Source organism: Centropristis striata, chromosome 16, assembly GCF_030273125.1.
Source record: "Centropristis striata isolate RG_2023a ecotype Rhode Island chromosome 16, C.striata_1.0, whole genome shotgun sequence".
Classification (NCBI taxonomy): domain Eukaryota; kingdom Metazoa; phylum Chordata; class Actinopteri; order Perciformes; family Serranidae; genus Centropristis; species Centropristis striata.
In genome coordinates, this window is record NC_081532.1 from 13,397,663 (window position 1) to 13,414,215 (window position 16,553).

Sequence of the window (16,553 nt, forward strand, 5' to 3'; positions counted from 1 at the left end):
AAAAAAGCACTTACAAAAGGTGTTTGTCGAATAAATTGTTATGCAATTAAATGGAAGAAATTAAGGAAATAACGATAAAATTACTCTTCATTCTCTCTTTCCTTTCAGCTACAGCTGTTAAAGCACTGTGGCAGAAGGTGGTTAAAATCAACTATATAAATAAATGTATAAATGTCTCATTTCTATAACTGGTTGGATTATGGGTCTTGTTGAAGCTCTGGACATTCTCTGAGGTGGTGGTGATGAAAAACTGTTATTTCTTTCCCTTGATAGTGGAGGAAGTTATCGTGAAATACTCACATTTGGCGTTTGATGTATTCTTTAAGAAGCTTTTCATCCACTGTGTACATCTGGACCTTGTTGCCGTCATCGTAGTAGTAAACCATGTTGGTGCCGAACTCTGACGGGACCTGAACGGAGCCGTCAGACGACTGAGAGTCCCGGAAGTTCTGAGAGTATTCATAACGGCCTGAAAGGAGCAGAAAAGAAAGAAATAACAGTAACTATTTCTGAATAACAGCAAACGTGAAACTTTTGTTTTCTGGTAAAGGAAGTGGAGGAAAAGCTTTTTAAAAGACTAAACTTCTCCAATGAAAACTTCTGATTTTTAATTTTTTTTTTAAATATTGTTACAAGCTTGGTGATTAACTCATTATTTACAATTACAATTTACTTGCCAATGAATTGTTTTTATATTATTTATCTAAATGTATACATATTTAAAGAATTCATTTGCAAAAACAGATACTTCTGTTTTTACTTACTTTCTTAACACTCTTATGTAACTGCTGCAAAGCTTTTCCAATGAGATTTTTGTTTTGCAAATTATTAATTTTGATTGTGTACTCAAAGAAAAATCAATTAAAATGGTGTTTGTTCATTCATTTTAGGAATGGCTTTTATCTGTGTTTTCAAAATATCTCTTCATTTAAATATATAAGTTATTATTAATTAATTATCTTTCTTTGAACATTATTTTTTAAATTGTTTTAAAAAATGTATTGGCTTTTATTATATTGAAAACTCAAGAAAATCCAATTTATTTTTTTTACTGCTCAAGAAAATTCATGGTTTTTCCAAAGTCCCAAGTGAGCAGCCCTATGTGGTAAAAATGATTTAGGTCTACCTTAAACATACAAATAATTATAATATTTTAATTATACAAATACTGTATGTCAAACAAGATAAATATTTTTAGTAGAGACAGACAATTACACTGTCAAGATTGTTAATTATGAGGTTTAAAAAAATTTGGTAAAACTAAAGGCCGTACCTCGACCGCGGCCTCTCCCGCGCCCACGACCTTTCCCTCGGCCTCGTATTCCTCCATGAACGCTCCCGCCTTCGCTTCTGACGCTGGCGTTATCGTCCCCAAAGTCCCGTGGCTCCCTTCTCCAACCTGACAACAAGGAAACATAACAGCTCTGTCACATATCGGACAAATTTGCTGAGGAGCGGCTCAGGGCCTAGAACGAAAAAAAAAATCTGAGGGGCTGATAAAACCTGATAATTCTCAAGAGAAAAAATGACAAAACTCAACATTAATGAGCAGCTTAACACAAGCAAACTACTTTTAGAAGTTGAGTGCAGTAAACTAATTTAAGTGAAATGCATTAGAGGAAGCTTTACCAGTTATTGTTGAGCTTATTTAACTCAGTCAATGTTGTTGAACAGATACGTGGATGCAGCAACATTAATAAGAGGCCATTTGATTTATTTGTTTTTCATGCATTATTTTATTATATTATTATCATGAATTTTTATTGTGCAAGCTTAACTGTTGTACAATTTTATGTTTTGTGCAAATTAATTCTTTAACTTATAAACAGCAGGAAATTCTCACTATAGTCAGATTATGTAAACCACTTCTTTTGGAGGTTACTGGAGGAAGCATGAAATAATCTGCAGTTATTTATGACTATGAATTAATTGTTTGGACTATAATAATAATAATAATAATAGTATAATAATAGCTCTTTTTTTGACTGGGAGTCCAAAATGCGAAAATATCACATTGAATTACAAAGTCACATAGAATTTCATATAATTACATTGATTAATTTAGGGAACGAAAAAGCAGCAAATCTAAGTCAAAATCAAATTTAAAAAAAAATACTTCTATCGGTTGATTACTTCACAAACTGACTCAGTTTCAAAGTGAATAAACCAAATGAGAGAACAATGCCACGGTACAGTACTATCAAGCAAAAATGAAATGATCAAAAAGTGATCTGCAAATTTAAGTTTTTCCTCAGGCATTGGGTATTATTACAATTTTGAACTACTAATTACTTTTAATTACTTTTGTGCATTTCCAGTTGCATGTGGAAATAAAGAAATGTTTATTTTTTTCACCTAAACTTGTGGTATAATGTGGGCTTATTTACAATCTGTATGATCATCTGAAGACTAATTTTCTTGAGCACGGCTGGGACTCAATTCTAGTCAAGTTACTGTGTCAAATGTTATCATAACGGACATAAATGATATGATGCGTTGACATTATCAGACCTATTTACCGTATGAGTAATGTCGGCTGAGAGATCAAGCAGGCTTTGATTTAGTCTGATGCAACAAACTAAAAAATCAAATTTTATTATTTGGTTAAGAGAACAAGCTTTCATTCTGCTGTGCATTAGTATGGAAGGGAAAAAGTTTGCAGAGGCACAGATGGTAGCGGGGAAAAGTGCAGAGCAAACACAAAGTGAAACAGAGACAACAGTGTACTTCTTGGCCACTTACTCCTGCTGCTATCATGCGCCCTGTTATTATGGAGTGTGTGATTGGGAGACGTGGGGTCGGGGGAGGTGCCGGTGGGCTCTGTGTCCGAGCGTGCGGGACCCCCGCCGTGCATCTTGTCGCCGTCGTCCCGGGACGCTTCCTCCAGCGGCAGAGAAACCCACTTACGTTTGTTACCTAGCGATGATTGCACACCGAAAACAGAGCGTGAAGAGTTTTGTTCCCAAAAAAATGCTGGGTCAAATTAAATAATAAATCAGTGTCTCAACACGCTTCAAAACACCTACATGGACATAAAACCCCAAAAACGTTTGAATAATTTTAAAGTTTCCATCAAAGAGCACCGCATTATGTTGAACTGTTATTTAATGGTAATAAGGTTACCAGAATTTTAAATAGTTAAAAAAAATACTTGATGCCATAGCAAAAGAAAATATAGTCCTAGGCACACAAAAAAGAAAAATACAAAAAAAATCTCTTTTTATTTAGTCCCTGAAGACATAGCAACACCTTTGTTATAGTGTTAATATTAATTAATTCGTTATCATTGCTTTTATTTATTTTCTTCTCTGCTGTTCTTTCACTTGTAAGCACAGGGTTGGTTCCCCCTGCATAAATAAAGGAAAATTCAATAACACAAGAGAATCACTATTAGGGTTGCAAAATTCCGTGAATTTTCAAAGATGGAAACTTTCCATGGGAATTAACCTGGAATCTACAAAATTGGGTTGGTCCTCAACGGGGAACTTAAATATAGTTTGGGGAAAATATATTTTAGCATAATGTTGACTAAAAAACAGATTTCATGCAAGTACACCTCTATCTATGCTATTCCTCAACCACATGCACATAGCACACTGCTTACTGCAGGGCTACTGAGGCCACGCCCCCTACATGCACTGTGCATTCCTCCATCACATGTTCAAAGGGGCTTTTTCAACACTTTTTAGGAGACTTTTGGAGTGGGTGGGGGGCTTCATTTTACTTTATTTTTGAATGGGTGGGGTCAGGGGGATGAGTAATATTTAACAAATTTATTTTATTATCAAGTTTTAATTATTTTATTGAACAAACAATTCTTTCATTGAACAATTCTTTCATTGAACAACATGAACATGAATGTTCATTCATGTTCATGTTGTTCAATGAATGAATTGTTTGTTCAATAAAATAATTAAAACTTGATAAAGATCTACTTACAAATGAATCGGTTGAATTTTTTTAAATTGTATTATTTTACATGGATGTCTGCTTATGACCAAACAAAATGTTTATATTTATGTTTGGATATGATACGTTTAAATCACCCCTAATTTCTAGTTAATTACCATAAAATCACATAATTCCCATGAAAAGTTTCCGATTTGGAATATTTCCTAAATTCCCCTGCTTAACTTAATCCCCATTTCTGGAAATTTACAGGCAATTTTCCACCCCTTTGCAACCATAATCACTATGAACTAAAACTTAAATAACTGTATAAAACCGTAGATTAATTGCTGATTGTAGATGGGTTTTTTTTTTTCTTTAGTACTTTCGCTACTATCAAACTAAGAGTAATCATATCACTTGAAACATGGTATTAAAAAAGTATCAAAGTATGGATACGTTTGAGAACTTACGAGTATAAAATATTAATTTACTAAAATCTTGTCAATAGTAATGAAACATTTGACCTATATCTTGAGATTTAGGAAAGATTGTGAGTCAAGTTCTAGCACGACAACCTGATTCATTAGTGCAAAGTCAGTGTTGCTTTCAGGGCATAAAGAACGAGTTGTGACTTGTTTCAAACTTCATAAATTACAACTTGGCATCACAAGAATGTTCTGTAATGTGTAACATACTGTACTGTAGATAATTAAACCTTACACATGCATTTGTCATTAGATTAATCACTAATTAATAAGCAAATAAAGGTTAGGCTGTTTTTTTTTTAGCTTGCCAGGATACCTTAAAACTGTTTATGCAGTAGTTTGACTTTTTGGTAATTATGTTTATTTCCTTTCTTATAATCAATTGAGTCAATGAATGGAAAATCCTTATCTGCAGAGGAAGACTGTGTGATACGATAAAAAGCTCCACTCTCGCTACTAAATTGACCGTGCAGTAAGATTGTTTCGTCAATTAATTCTGATGGTTTTGGGTAATTTGTTGACACTTTGAGGTAAACCATTTTTGACTGTGGGGCACAAAGTCGGTCTGCACTCTGTCAGTGTCCAAATAAACAGTTTATTTCTCTTTTTCTTTAAACAAAGCAACATTCTGACCTATAAGATCTTCCCTAGTTAGGGAAAAATGCTGCCTTGATAAGAAAAAAAGAGAAACACACTACTTATTTGGAGTTCACCAAAGTTCTTGCATATATGCATATATTTCCCTGCATGTGCAAACAACTGGTGCGTTTGAAGCCATTCTGAACCATTATTACTACTAATACCAGCAATAACACACTAAATTTGTTAATATGTATGCACACATTCACAAGTTTTAACAAAAATGACTTCCTGACAGTTTTGTAATGTATTTCACATCAAAAACACATTTTCTAACAATATTTTATTGGGTGTTTTTCACACCTTTAACATTTAAAAGCCTGTGGAAAACCATTGTGGTTGATCTTGCCTCATTTTGGAACAAAACTCTTCACTTCCTCTCTCGTTTATACACTCTTATTTAGTGGTGTGTCTCTCATTACCCTCTATAAAGATTGGTGCCTGTTATTTCTTGTTCAAATGTCTATAAAAAGATGGGAGCAAAAGTGCAACACATAAGAGTATCAGAGCAGAACATGCACCAAACTGCACCACCCAGCAATTACCAACCGTGATCAAAACAGATTATTGACATGCTCCAATCATACAAATCATCTCTGTCCAGTGAAAACATTCATGTCCAAATGAAGTTTGAGTGGATTTTTAGGCAACATTTAAAAAAAACCCTTAAAATATTACATTATAATAACATTGTCTGGTTCTGGAGATGAATAATTTCACAAGACAGAGAAATAATGTGTATTAATCAAACTTTGATTTGAAGTTGCTAGTATTCATTTAAAAGGATGCAGTTTTACATGCTGAATTCAGAGAAAAAGACTCCTCACCCTCACCTCCCCTCTTCTTCAGCGCGGCGCTCTTGGCGTCCTGTCCCGACTTGGACTCGCCGTCTTTGGGCAGCTCTCCCAGCGGGTCCGGCTGAGCCTCCTGGTTCTCTTTGCTCTCGCCGCCGTCATGGCTGCTCTCTGACTTTCTCTCCATCCGATCCCTCCTCTTCTCCTTCTCTCTGCGTGAGGAGGGAGGCTTCTTCCCGTTGTTGTTGAGGACATTTTGTTGCTGCTGGAAGATTTGAGAGAGCAGCTTTTATTTTAATTATACCGGTAAAACTTCATGTGGCCTTTTTATTCTTTCTCTTTTTAAATTTGGCTTACGTCTGCTTGTTCTGTGTTTTCTGTTGCTTCGACAGAAACATTTTGAGATTGAGTTCAAGCTCTTAATGCACAGGTTGAACACTTAATCTGATAGAAACTTAAAGGACAGAATATTAACATGTATCGGATATAACTCCTACACCTACAGATCAATTTTTAATCCTGATATTGTCAAAGAAAATTATTTTTAAAACCATTAAACAAATGCTCTAATGGTTCTTCACCATGACTGGGGGTGGAGAACTCTGTTTCTGACTAGGCTCAAACTATGGGGTCAGTTGAAACGTGGCGCCAAAAGCACAGAAGCAGCCAAAGAGAGGCGCAGGCAACAACATACACACACGCCTCAAGGAAACCTGGCCTGAAAGCACCAGAGCAAAAGGGCAAAGCAAGTCTGAAAGGTGAGAAGTTTGCACTCCTACAACCTTCAAATTTTGTTTTTTCAGCTCAGGCTGTAGTAAACACGATACCAAAGAAGAATTGTCATGACTGTCCTTTTTTTAAATTAATTTTTCATTTTATTTTGCACCAAATTGTTTCAGAAAAAAAGAAATATCCTTCAAACAAACAGAGGTCAAACTGGTCAGCATTTTAAACGACTAAACCAGACTGAATAAAACATGTAACATAACGTTTCCCCTCTTTTTGCTTGAAGAGCATTTTCTTCTCTGTGATGAGATATTTTTAGAGTTCCCTGGATTTACTGTATGCCTGTAAATAAACTCAAAGTTGGACCCAAACTGTTTTGACAATGCAACCAAAAACGTTTAAAATGTTCCCAATCTTGTGTTTTTAGTGCTCCATCTAGTGAGCAGAAATCAGAAAAGCACTTCTGTAATCCAACACACACACACACACACACACACACACACACACACACACACACACACACACACACACACACACACACACACACACACACACACACACACACACACACACACACACACACACACACACACACACACACACACACACACACACACACACACACACACACACACACACACACACACACACACACACACACACACACACACACACAATACCTCTTTGGCCAGTTCACCAGGTGTGGGCCAGTTTGTGATATCGCTGAAGTCACTTGACTGCAAAAATGAATAAAGAAAAAAGGACATCAACAACAACAAAAAATGTCAAATCTTAAATCAAACACTGTCAACTGGACTCATTTTGGTTATTTTAACATGTGTGGGAGTCAGGTGGAGGTCAGTGCTCCGTCTGTCGGGAAACTGCAAACAACCATGATAAACATGCACAGTTTCCACCTTTGTGAATGTTGTAAATTTGGACAGCCTGATATGAGACCAAGGTTAGACAGACGAGGGTTATAGTTACACTTAGAGCTGCATAGTGAGAAGAAGATAAAAAACTGCAGTACTGATATTTTCATCATCCTTTACTTTTGGGATTCAAAAGTGAAGGAACAAAATTCATCCTTCAGGCTATTCTGGCTTTTAAACAACCAGGTCAGAGATGCATCTGTTTGAAAATCATCATAACTTAATAAGCGGTGCTCATTGAAATTCTGACATTATATTTGATTCCCTTTCAACCATTAATTTAAAAACTACTGCAGTGGAAAAACTGGTTGGAAAAGCAAACAAAAGAGCCAACTTAAACCAGTTATAAGTTTGGTTAATGGCACATGTTATTTTCACATCCTGCAAGTAAGTGGCAGAAGTTAGAGGGACACCAACAAACATGTTGGTTTATTTACAGATGAGGAGCGGGAACACTCAAGCACTAAGCATCACTTACAACTTTTAATTAGTTTTCACTAGAAGCTGAATCAATTTACAGCTTTTACAAATGAACCTGTGAAATTTAATGAATTAAAGTATTTCACTTTTTCCAAAGTCAAATTCAAGAACTTTTCAAGGCGCATTTTCATGCTTTTTATGTGTAAAACTGTAACATACGACTATTTATTCGCCATTTTTTAATAATTTAATCCATTTATCCATTACTTTAAGCCATTTAATTTAAGAATTTATCCTCTACCTTTAGCTGACTTTTTGTACCAATTTAAGTCCCTTCTTTGCTTTCCCTTTGTACCATATAATTTGGCTTAGTACTTCGATAAATGTATATATTTCAACTGTTCGTCTAGCACTTTTAGTTATCTACTTTAACTATTTCTACAGCTTTTAGCTGATTATTGACCATAACTATTTACCCTTTACTCTAAGCTATTTCAACAATTATCCAATAACTATGCTTTGCAGCCATTTTGAACGAGCCTATCAATTTCAACAATGTATCCATTATTCTTACAATTATTTCAACAGTTTACATTAACTTTTATTCAATTACTTTCAGCTATCTATGTCAACAATTTATCTGTTACAGTTTAGATGTGTCAGGGAAAGTTACCAAATCTAACTCAGAAATCGTGATATTTCATTATATTTACTGTCTTGTTTTAAATTGACCAAAAAGTAACCATTTGCACTAATTAGATCATGTAAAAAAATGTTACAATTTGCACTTCTGAGCTCAACTGTAAAGCCATGAGTGGCTCAGCTGTGACCAACAGTCATGTGACAGTAATTCAATGAAAGTTGGACAGAAGGCTATTTACACAGAGTAGAGAGGAGGGGACAAGAGAGGTTGTAAACATGTAAATAATTCAATATAGATAGCAAGTGGAGCCCCTTTTATTTTCACTTGCGGGCAAATATTGCATATAAATTCCATTTAATTTCAATTTATGTTCTCCAAATCACCAAAAAAATTCAACTTCTGTTTGATTTTTTTTTTTTTTTTTACACAATTTATGACATTTAAACAGTGTTATATTGCACAAAATCCTTTTTTTTTTGTTCTCCCTACTTCTAGCCATGATTTTACTGTTTTAAATAGGTACAATACATATACATTGCAGTGAAAAACAAAGCCACAGTGATGAAAATGTGACAGGAGCATTAAACACCCTGAAACTGCTCGGGGGTTGCAAGAGTTAAATCGTCAAATCATTCCTGATTTCTCAAATTAGTTGAGGACTCCACAATAACACAACTACAGAAATACCCCCATGGGGTACAAGTACCCCTCTTGAGGAATCAATGATCGATAGCATTTTGACACTTACTTTTGTGACATTTTTAAGATAAAAAGAGAAACTCTGGAAGCTTTAAAAAAGTAAAAAAAACAATCAAGTAAGGGGAATTTACCTTGCTGGATTTTCTCGTTCTGGGCTTGCTGGCACGGACGACTTTCAGAGTGTTTTGTTGATCTGCAGACACAGAATCAATAAGTGAAAGTGACAGCATCATACTTTACAGGTCAGTATTGCTTTTTTTTTTTTAATCCTTTTTTCAACACCTATAATTTAACAACCCCAGCGAGCACGTTGCCAGCCTGCAAGATTGCTCAACACTGGAGTTAAGAAGTGGAGTCATCTACTCCTGCCTGCTCTGCTGTGCAGCATTGGGGAATTTCTGTCAGTACATAATGAATAAATACCCTCCCCTACCCCCAGGGAGTGAGCGACTGAACTAGTTGAGGGTGTTTTGTGTACAGCCAGCGGCGGTATGTGGCCGCGTCTCCGCAGGCAGCTGCGTACTGGGAGTGGCCCGCTGCAGCCTGACAGTGCCTATCGCCCTGCAGAGGATGGTCGGATTGATAAGAGACGCAGGGCCGAGGCTCCGACATGAATGGGTGTATGCTCACTGAAGCCTGCAGACATCCACCCCTCAGAGCTGGTTGTACAGTAACACTTGTAAAATGATGCCTGTGCTCTCGTCAGAGTCGAATATAGCTCTCCCAGCCCTGACACACATTCACAACTCAAACTCAGTCTGACTTTTAACAAAGCTGCAGTTTTATTTCTGCCACACAAATGCCAACCACAAGAATGAATGAGAAGTCTTAAATAAGTCAATAAATTATCATGTGTGAAGTGAGACAGCCTGTTCCTTTCAACATTTAAACTGGCACTAGAATGATTAATCAGTTAGGTGCTCAAATTCTGATATCTGAGAGTCAACTATTAAAGGGCCACTCCACCATTTTAGTATTGAACGTTCATAAAGTCCAAGGGACTTTTAAGTAGCAGATTAAAAAAAGAAAATGAGTTCAAATTGAAGTGGGAGAGGCAAAACATATATATATATATATATTTTAAAACACTGGATACAATATTTCCCATAATGCAACAGTGTCTTCCATTACACCCTCCCTGCCTTTTAAGCAAACAGTTTGTAACACAGACTTTTTTTGTTATGAATTGAAGTCTTGAGCTGAAACCAAGATAAAGCCAATGACATCACTGTGACATGGTGTAGTAGTACTCCTTATCACAAATAATCTTCATGTGTAAATTGGTACCTACCCCTTTAATATTTGTTATTTATCGAGTAAAATACAAATTCTTCTCTCGTTTATAAAGCTCCCTTAACCCCCCCTTTTTTTTTTTACTTTCGCCATGTATCTGTACTATTGCTGTCATTATGCTCCTGTGCCATATACACATCAGTTGCAGCCGTAATTAATATATTTTATAATCAATTAATAAATATATATTGTTGCTCATACTTTTGTACTTTCACTTTAGTAAAAAATTAAATGCAGGACTTTTATATGTAACATTTGTATTTCTTCTCTGTGGAACTGCTAGTTTTACTTGAGCTCTGAATGTTTCTTCCACCACTGTTATGGATCAAATATAATAATTAGTTGCTACTCCACTTGTTTTCTGCATTTCATATCATTATGCATTCAAAAAATGTGATTTCTCAAGTGAGAAATTGGGGCTCTGGGAACTTTTGATGGCCATTTTTTCCACTGATTAAAACATGCCTCTTACAAATAATAACTATATTAATCTAGAGTAAAGCTAATGAGTAGTTTACAACTCCCACCTGTCCAGCCACCTTGTTCACATACTTTCACTGGTGACAGTAGAGAGCAGGAGGCTGGTGGGAGGAACTGCAGGCAGCCAGGCCATTGGACATGCAAAACGTGTCTTTACAGCAGCAGCAGTTAGCCTGGCTGTCTTAGCTTTTCTACACCGAGACAGCACCAACATGAGGCTGGGCTCAGGTTGTTGTCTCCCATGTGCTGCATTCACCCAACATTAACCAACTCTGTCACTGGCATTTCCCAGAAGAGAAAAAACAGTGTGAGAGCTAGCTGGTGGTGGCTAAGTTGCAGGCAAAAAGAAGTAGCAGTTGTCAGCAATCAACACGTGGTGCTCCGGAGCAATCCGAGCACAGGAGGGGGGATGGGGCAAATATGCCACCATCAACACCTCTTGACATTCAAGCGTATAGCACTTCATTTTTAAAAAGCCCAAATGAGGTATGAGAGACATTAAAGAGGATTTCAGTGCAGTGAAACTGTCAAAATGCTGCAACAACGTGCTCACACTGCTGCTGCTTGTTGAGGTGGAACCATATTGTCACAATCGTGTAGTATAAGAATTAAAACCATCTCACCTTTCTCTTGTGTATTGATGTTGTTGCTCGGCACCCTGCCCGTGGTCCTCTTAGTCCACGGGTTGACTTTCGGCGGAGGAGCTTCCACAACTTTCCTCTTCACCGCCTCGACAGCCGAGTCAGCGTTGCTGCTTTGGTCATTTTCTTTATCGTTTTCTTTGCATTTCTTGTGCGTGTCCGTCGGGCTCTTTGCAGCCTCGTCTGCTGGCTGCTTTTCCGAGCCCCTCTGCGGCTTCTCCTCTGGCTCTGGAGCCCCCTCGGACTTGTTTTGGTTCTTCTCCTCCACTCCGCTGGAGCTGCTGCTGGCCGCTGTCAAACCCGAGCCAACCTGACTGCACTCAACCTCTGTGGACATCCTGCTAGTTTCCTAACAGCACACAGTGTTAAATCCAGTGTGAATATTTGGTCCTTGCTCTCTTATCCCAGAGAAAGGTCGTGAAAAGCTCGGGGGGAGACCACATCCACAACTTGGGGTAAACAACTTTTTTTTGGGCTGGACCTCGCTAGCCAAAGCTAGCCAAGTAGCTCCCGAAGCTAACTGTTAGCTAGCTAGCGACCATGCAGAAGTCAGCGAGCTAAATGTTGTTGTTTTCCGCTCAGATCGACCGTTTCATATCAACAAGTAGTTACCTCAGAGTCTGTAGTCAGCCACCATGTACACAACACACGCTGGGCTCGTTCACCTGCGAGTTTTCTGTAACTTTTACTAAAAAAACAAACTACCACAGCGACCTCCTCGCTGCCTGTGTCTGGTTTCAGCTCCACGCTACCAGCAGCTAACGTTCAGCTGCTGCCTGCCTGTAAACAGTAACTCTGCTGCCCCCCGCGGCCACACCGCGGAACTGCAAAACAGAGACATTTAATACAGTCATCCATGTGTACAGAAGAGGAAGTTAAAGCTGCACTACTACAGTATCAAAGTACTATCGTCACCCTGTTAAAATAATCGCCTAACTATTTTTTTTTTTTTGCAGGAAACACAAAAAACTTCACCAAAAGTGTAACATATGACATTTATTGATCATTTCACTAAAAAAGGATGTAACAAAGAATGGCTATTGGCATAATAACAACACTGTGTGTAAATTATGTAACTTAAGATAAATAAATTACTTAGGCAATTTTTTGAACATGCCTTTGTGACTTAAGCAAGATATGGTAACACTTTATTTTGAAGGTGTCTACATAAGAGTCACACAAGCCTGTCAGAAACATGACATGACAAGTATCATGAGCATTAATGTTACTTCAAAGTGTCATTAATGTTCATGACACATCCCATGTCATGTTTATGACACGCTCATGTCACTCTTATGTAGACACCTTTGAGTAAAGTGTTACCAATATTAATGTCAACAATAAAACACAGATAAACTAAACTGATAACTAAACATTCCTCTAGCTCTTCTTTGCTGGGTTCTTATCTGATGCCTATGGATATGGCAAGTTGTCAAAGAAGTGATGATCTTAAAGGGGTAAAATCACATGATCAGATCAACTGAGGATGGAGGCGATTTTACCATAGGTGGCTGGCGCCATGAGGAGATGATTTAGGCAAAAAAAAAAAAAAAAATTGACAAAAAATGACTTATACGATTATTTTAAGTGTGACGATGTGTACAGAGGAGGAAGTTAAAGCTGCAGTACCACAGTATCAAAGTACTATGTTACAAGCAAACTTCCCCTTAAGTAAAAGGACATTAGTATAATATAAGTACTCAAAGCAGAGTTGACTCTGTCAGCAGTGGCGGAAAAAAATACTTTCGATATTTTACTATAATAAAAGTACAGCAACAGCACTATGGGAGCCCATTTCCACCAGTAAAAAAGAAAATAATAGTAATATTAAAAGAGCTCCAATTTGTTCTGGGAAAAAAAGATCCTGCAAGTCATTATATGTTAAAATAATGTCTTTGTGCTCAAAAAAGGGAATAAGTATCTTAAAATAATGACTTACTATTTATAAATAATGATTTGGTACCTCAAAATGATGACTCAGTATCGCAAAAGTATGACTTACTTTTTTTTAAAACTTAGTATTAATGTTAACTTAGTATTTATTCAAAAAGAGAAGTAGTACTTAAACTAATGACTTACCTTTTTGAAAGGACCCACTATTTAAAATATGAATAGGTATCTCAAAAAGAGAAATTTTCTCTAAAAAAGTGACTTGAAATTTAAAAATAAGTATTTAGGGTCTATAACAATATGACTTAATACCTCAAAATAATGACTTGCCTTTTAAAATAAGGACCCGCTATCTAAATTCATTTGAAAATAATGGGAACTTTTCTCAAAATAATGACTTAGTATTTAAAAATAATGACTTAGTATCTAAAAATAATATGTTACTATTTCAATATCACAATTTAGTTTCATAAAATTAATTTGTATCTTAAAATTCTGATCCATTTTCTCAAAAAACTGAAATAGGATCTCAAAATGATAAGTTACTATCTCAATGTAATTTATACTGTATATATTTTATAATATAAAATAAATGTAGGTTAGTAAAAGTACAATATTTTCCCCTGAGATGTGGTGGAGAATTAAAAGTAGCATAAAATGGAAATACTCAAATAAAGTACAAGAAGCCTACCTTGTAATTGTAGTTAAGTACTCAGCACTTGACTAATTGTACTTATCACGTCACCATATTACTTTCCATTACCAATGATAAATGATGTTATAAAATAATGGTAATCAGTCAGTAAAGAAGAAATAAACAGTAGTTTATCTAAATAATTCATTTACTGAACGCCTCAACAGCTACATTTCCATTTGGAGTTTTATCCACATCAGATAATTTGCAAATCAGACCACAGAATATTCAAATAACAAGTTTATCACAGTACTGTTATCTCCCAGGGTAAACAGACACACAACAACAACATTTTGAAGATACAACAGAATACAATCAGAGGTTAATATTTATCTTTTTGCTTTCAGTCACTGTCAAAACTGCCAAACAAGTAAACCCCAAGAAAATCAGAACAATAAAAAAAAACAGCAGATGTCAACTGGTAATGAATTTTCATAAAATGAATCATGAATTTATGAGCACAGCAGGTTAACAGGAACAGACAGGTATTCCGAAGAGTCTATAAACAACAAGTTACAAAGTTGTAATTCAAGTTTTTAGTTCTGTGGTCAGGATGATGTGTGTATATTTTGCTTGGCTGACATATTTAGCTCAATAGTGAGTCAATGTTTGACTTAATCTTGAAGAAAATGTCCAAAATAATCCATGAAATAAAGTATATGAAGTCATTTATACATAAAAAAAATCTATTTCATCAAGTCATTGAAGATGTGATGTATAGCCGGAATATTTGGTTAAAGAGCTTTTTAAACAACATCTCTCTCTTAAAGCAAGTTCCCTGAGTGTTTATGTTGTTAGGATTGTTAGTAAAAAAGATTAGGCTGCGGTGGGAATCAAACCCTTAAATCCAGGTGCTGTTGGTGCGTTTCTCTGCCTGTTGAACTACAGATAGTCAAACATGAAGAGCAGAGACGTCAGCGTCACAGAGAAATGTTTCAGCATCGGTGCAGACGACTCGGCTCGGGGTCTGGTGTAGATGTAAGGATGCTCCTGAAGAAAATGTAAGAAAAAAATAGCTTGTAGGAATTTTATTATCCACAAACAGAAATATCAAAATCTCTGAAATGTCTGTCGTGTTGTACCTCTGTTGGGCAGATGAGTTTTATTGGTTCTGAAAATGTCTGTATCAGCTCCTTCCTGTCTTCAGGCTGGAACTGAGGAAAAAGTTTGTTTAATGTTGAGGGTAAAAAAACAAAAACCTTTATGTATATGTAGACAATCTGTGATGATTTTAATTTTTTCTGTAGTCACTTTTCATTAAGATTATTGATACAAATATCAATATATCAGTTTGTATTTCAAGTATATGGAGTCATTATAGGGTGATAAAGAAGAACGTATTTGCAAAAGAAATATAAAAAGGAATACGTTAAATAATAAATAACAAACAAATATTGAGAAATAAATATAATAATAAAGAAATGTGGATATATAAAGACAAATAACAAATTTAAAAGAATAATTATGAGCATTTTCATTCATTAACACAATTAGTTATTCATTAATTTCTGGATACACTAGTTAATAAAAGCAATTGGAAAAAAAGAATAAGGATCAGAATAAAATATATATAAAATGTTATTTTATACTTTAAAAAATATAAACAGAAATCAATGAACTAATAAATTAAATTGTTATAATTATTATTTTATAATTTGCGCCCTATTTCAACAATTATGTATTCTTTAATTTATTCCTCTGTATTATTCCTATTCCTATTGTCTTATTTATTCTCTTGGTTATTTTCTTTATATTTCAATCTTTTTTTTAAATTTTAGTTATTCATTCTTTTATTTATTTCTCTTCACATTTATGTCCTTATTCTTTTACAGATTTTTTTATGGCTCCTATGACTCCATACAAGATAGAATTAAAACACCATTGTACCTAGATATCGTAATCTTATCTAAACCAAACATTTGGCTAATCAAAAATCATATTTATCAACAGTTATCTACACATAATAAAGCTTTGAACAAATAAATAAATAAATAAAAAACTCCACCATGTTGTTCCACAATCCCTTTGCCAACTCCTCATGTCCCTTCACAGTGAAGTGGAAACAATCTGCCGTGAAGAAGCTCAAGTCAATTGTCCCGTTCTAAAGTACAAAAAAAAACAAAGATAAATAATGAGTAATAGTGAATGCAAAGGGGAACACATGGATTGTACTACCCTGATAAAAGTAGGGGCACTGTTTAAAACGTAAATAAAAACAGAATGCATCAAATGTATAATGACTGTATTTTACAACATTGTGTTTCTTCAATGCCACCAGAATCCATTAACAAAAACAGTCATTTTACTTTGCGGAACCCAAGAGTAG

General features: G+C 35.6%; 2 protein-coding genes across 4 annotated transcripts in view; both read right to left on the reverse strand.

Annotated features, from left to right (window-relative positions):
- larp1b (La ribonucleoprotein 1B) overlaps nucleotides 1-12,403 on the reverse strand; it is a 33,461-nt gene extending 21,058 nt beyond the window's left edge. The window contains exons 1-7 of the mRNA XM_059353101.1: nucleotides 11,626-12,403; nucleotides 9,361-9,422; nucleotides 7,216-7,272; nucleotides 5,843-6,074; nucleotides 2,743-2,916; nucleotides 1,274-1,399; nucleotides 301-469 (exon numbers count right to left, since the gene is read on the reverse strand). Coding sequence (XP_059209084.1) covers nucleotides 301-469; nucleotides 1,274-1,399; nucleotides 2,743-2,916; nucleotides 5,843-6,074; nucleotides 7,216-7,272; nucleotides 9,361-9,422; nucleotides 11,626-11,980 — 1,175 coding nt within the window. The 5' untranslated portion in view covers nucleotides 11,981-12,403. The remainder of the gene's footprint in view (nucleotides 1-300; nucleotides 470-1,273; nucleotides 1,400-2,742; nucleotides 2,917-5,842; nucleotides 6,075-7,215; nucleotides 7,273-9,360; nucleotides 9,423-11,625) is intronic.
- Nucleotides 12,404-14,454: 2,051 nt separating this feature from the next.
- Nucleotides 14,455-16,553, reverse strand: part of si:dkey-177p2.18 (phospholipase B1, membrane-associated) — an 88,352-nt gene continuing 86,253 nt past the window's right edge. For 2 of the 3 annotated variants that reach the window (XM_059353104.1, XM_059353103.1), the window contains 3 exons: nucleotides 16,233-16,328; nucleotides 15,310-15,381; nucleotides 14,455-15,217 (listed from right to left, as the gene is read on the reverse strand). In XM_059353104.1, coding sequence (XP_059209087.1) covers nucleotides 15,110-15,217; nucleotides 15,310-15,381; nucleotides 16,233-16,328 — 276 coding nt within the window. In that variant the 3' untranslated portion in view covers nucleotides 14,455-15,109. The remainder of the gene's footprint in view (nucleotides 15,218-15,309; nucleotides 15,382-16,232; nucleotides 16,329-16,553) is intronic. The other variant, XR_009395854.1, reaches the window with a different exon arrangement.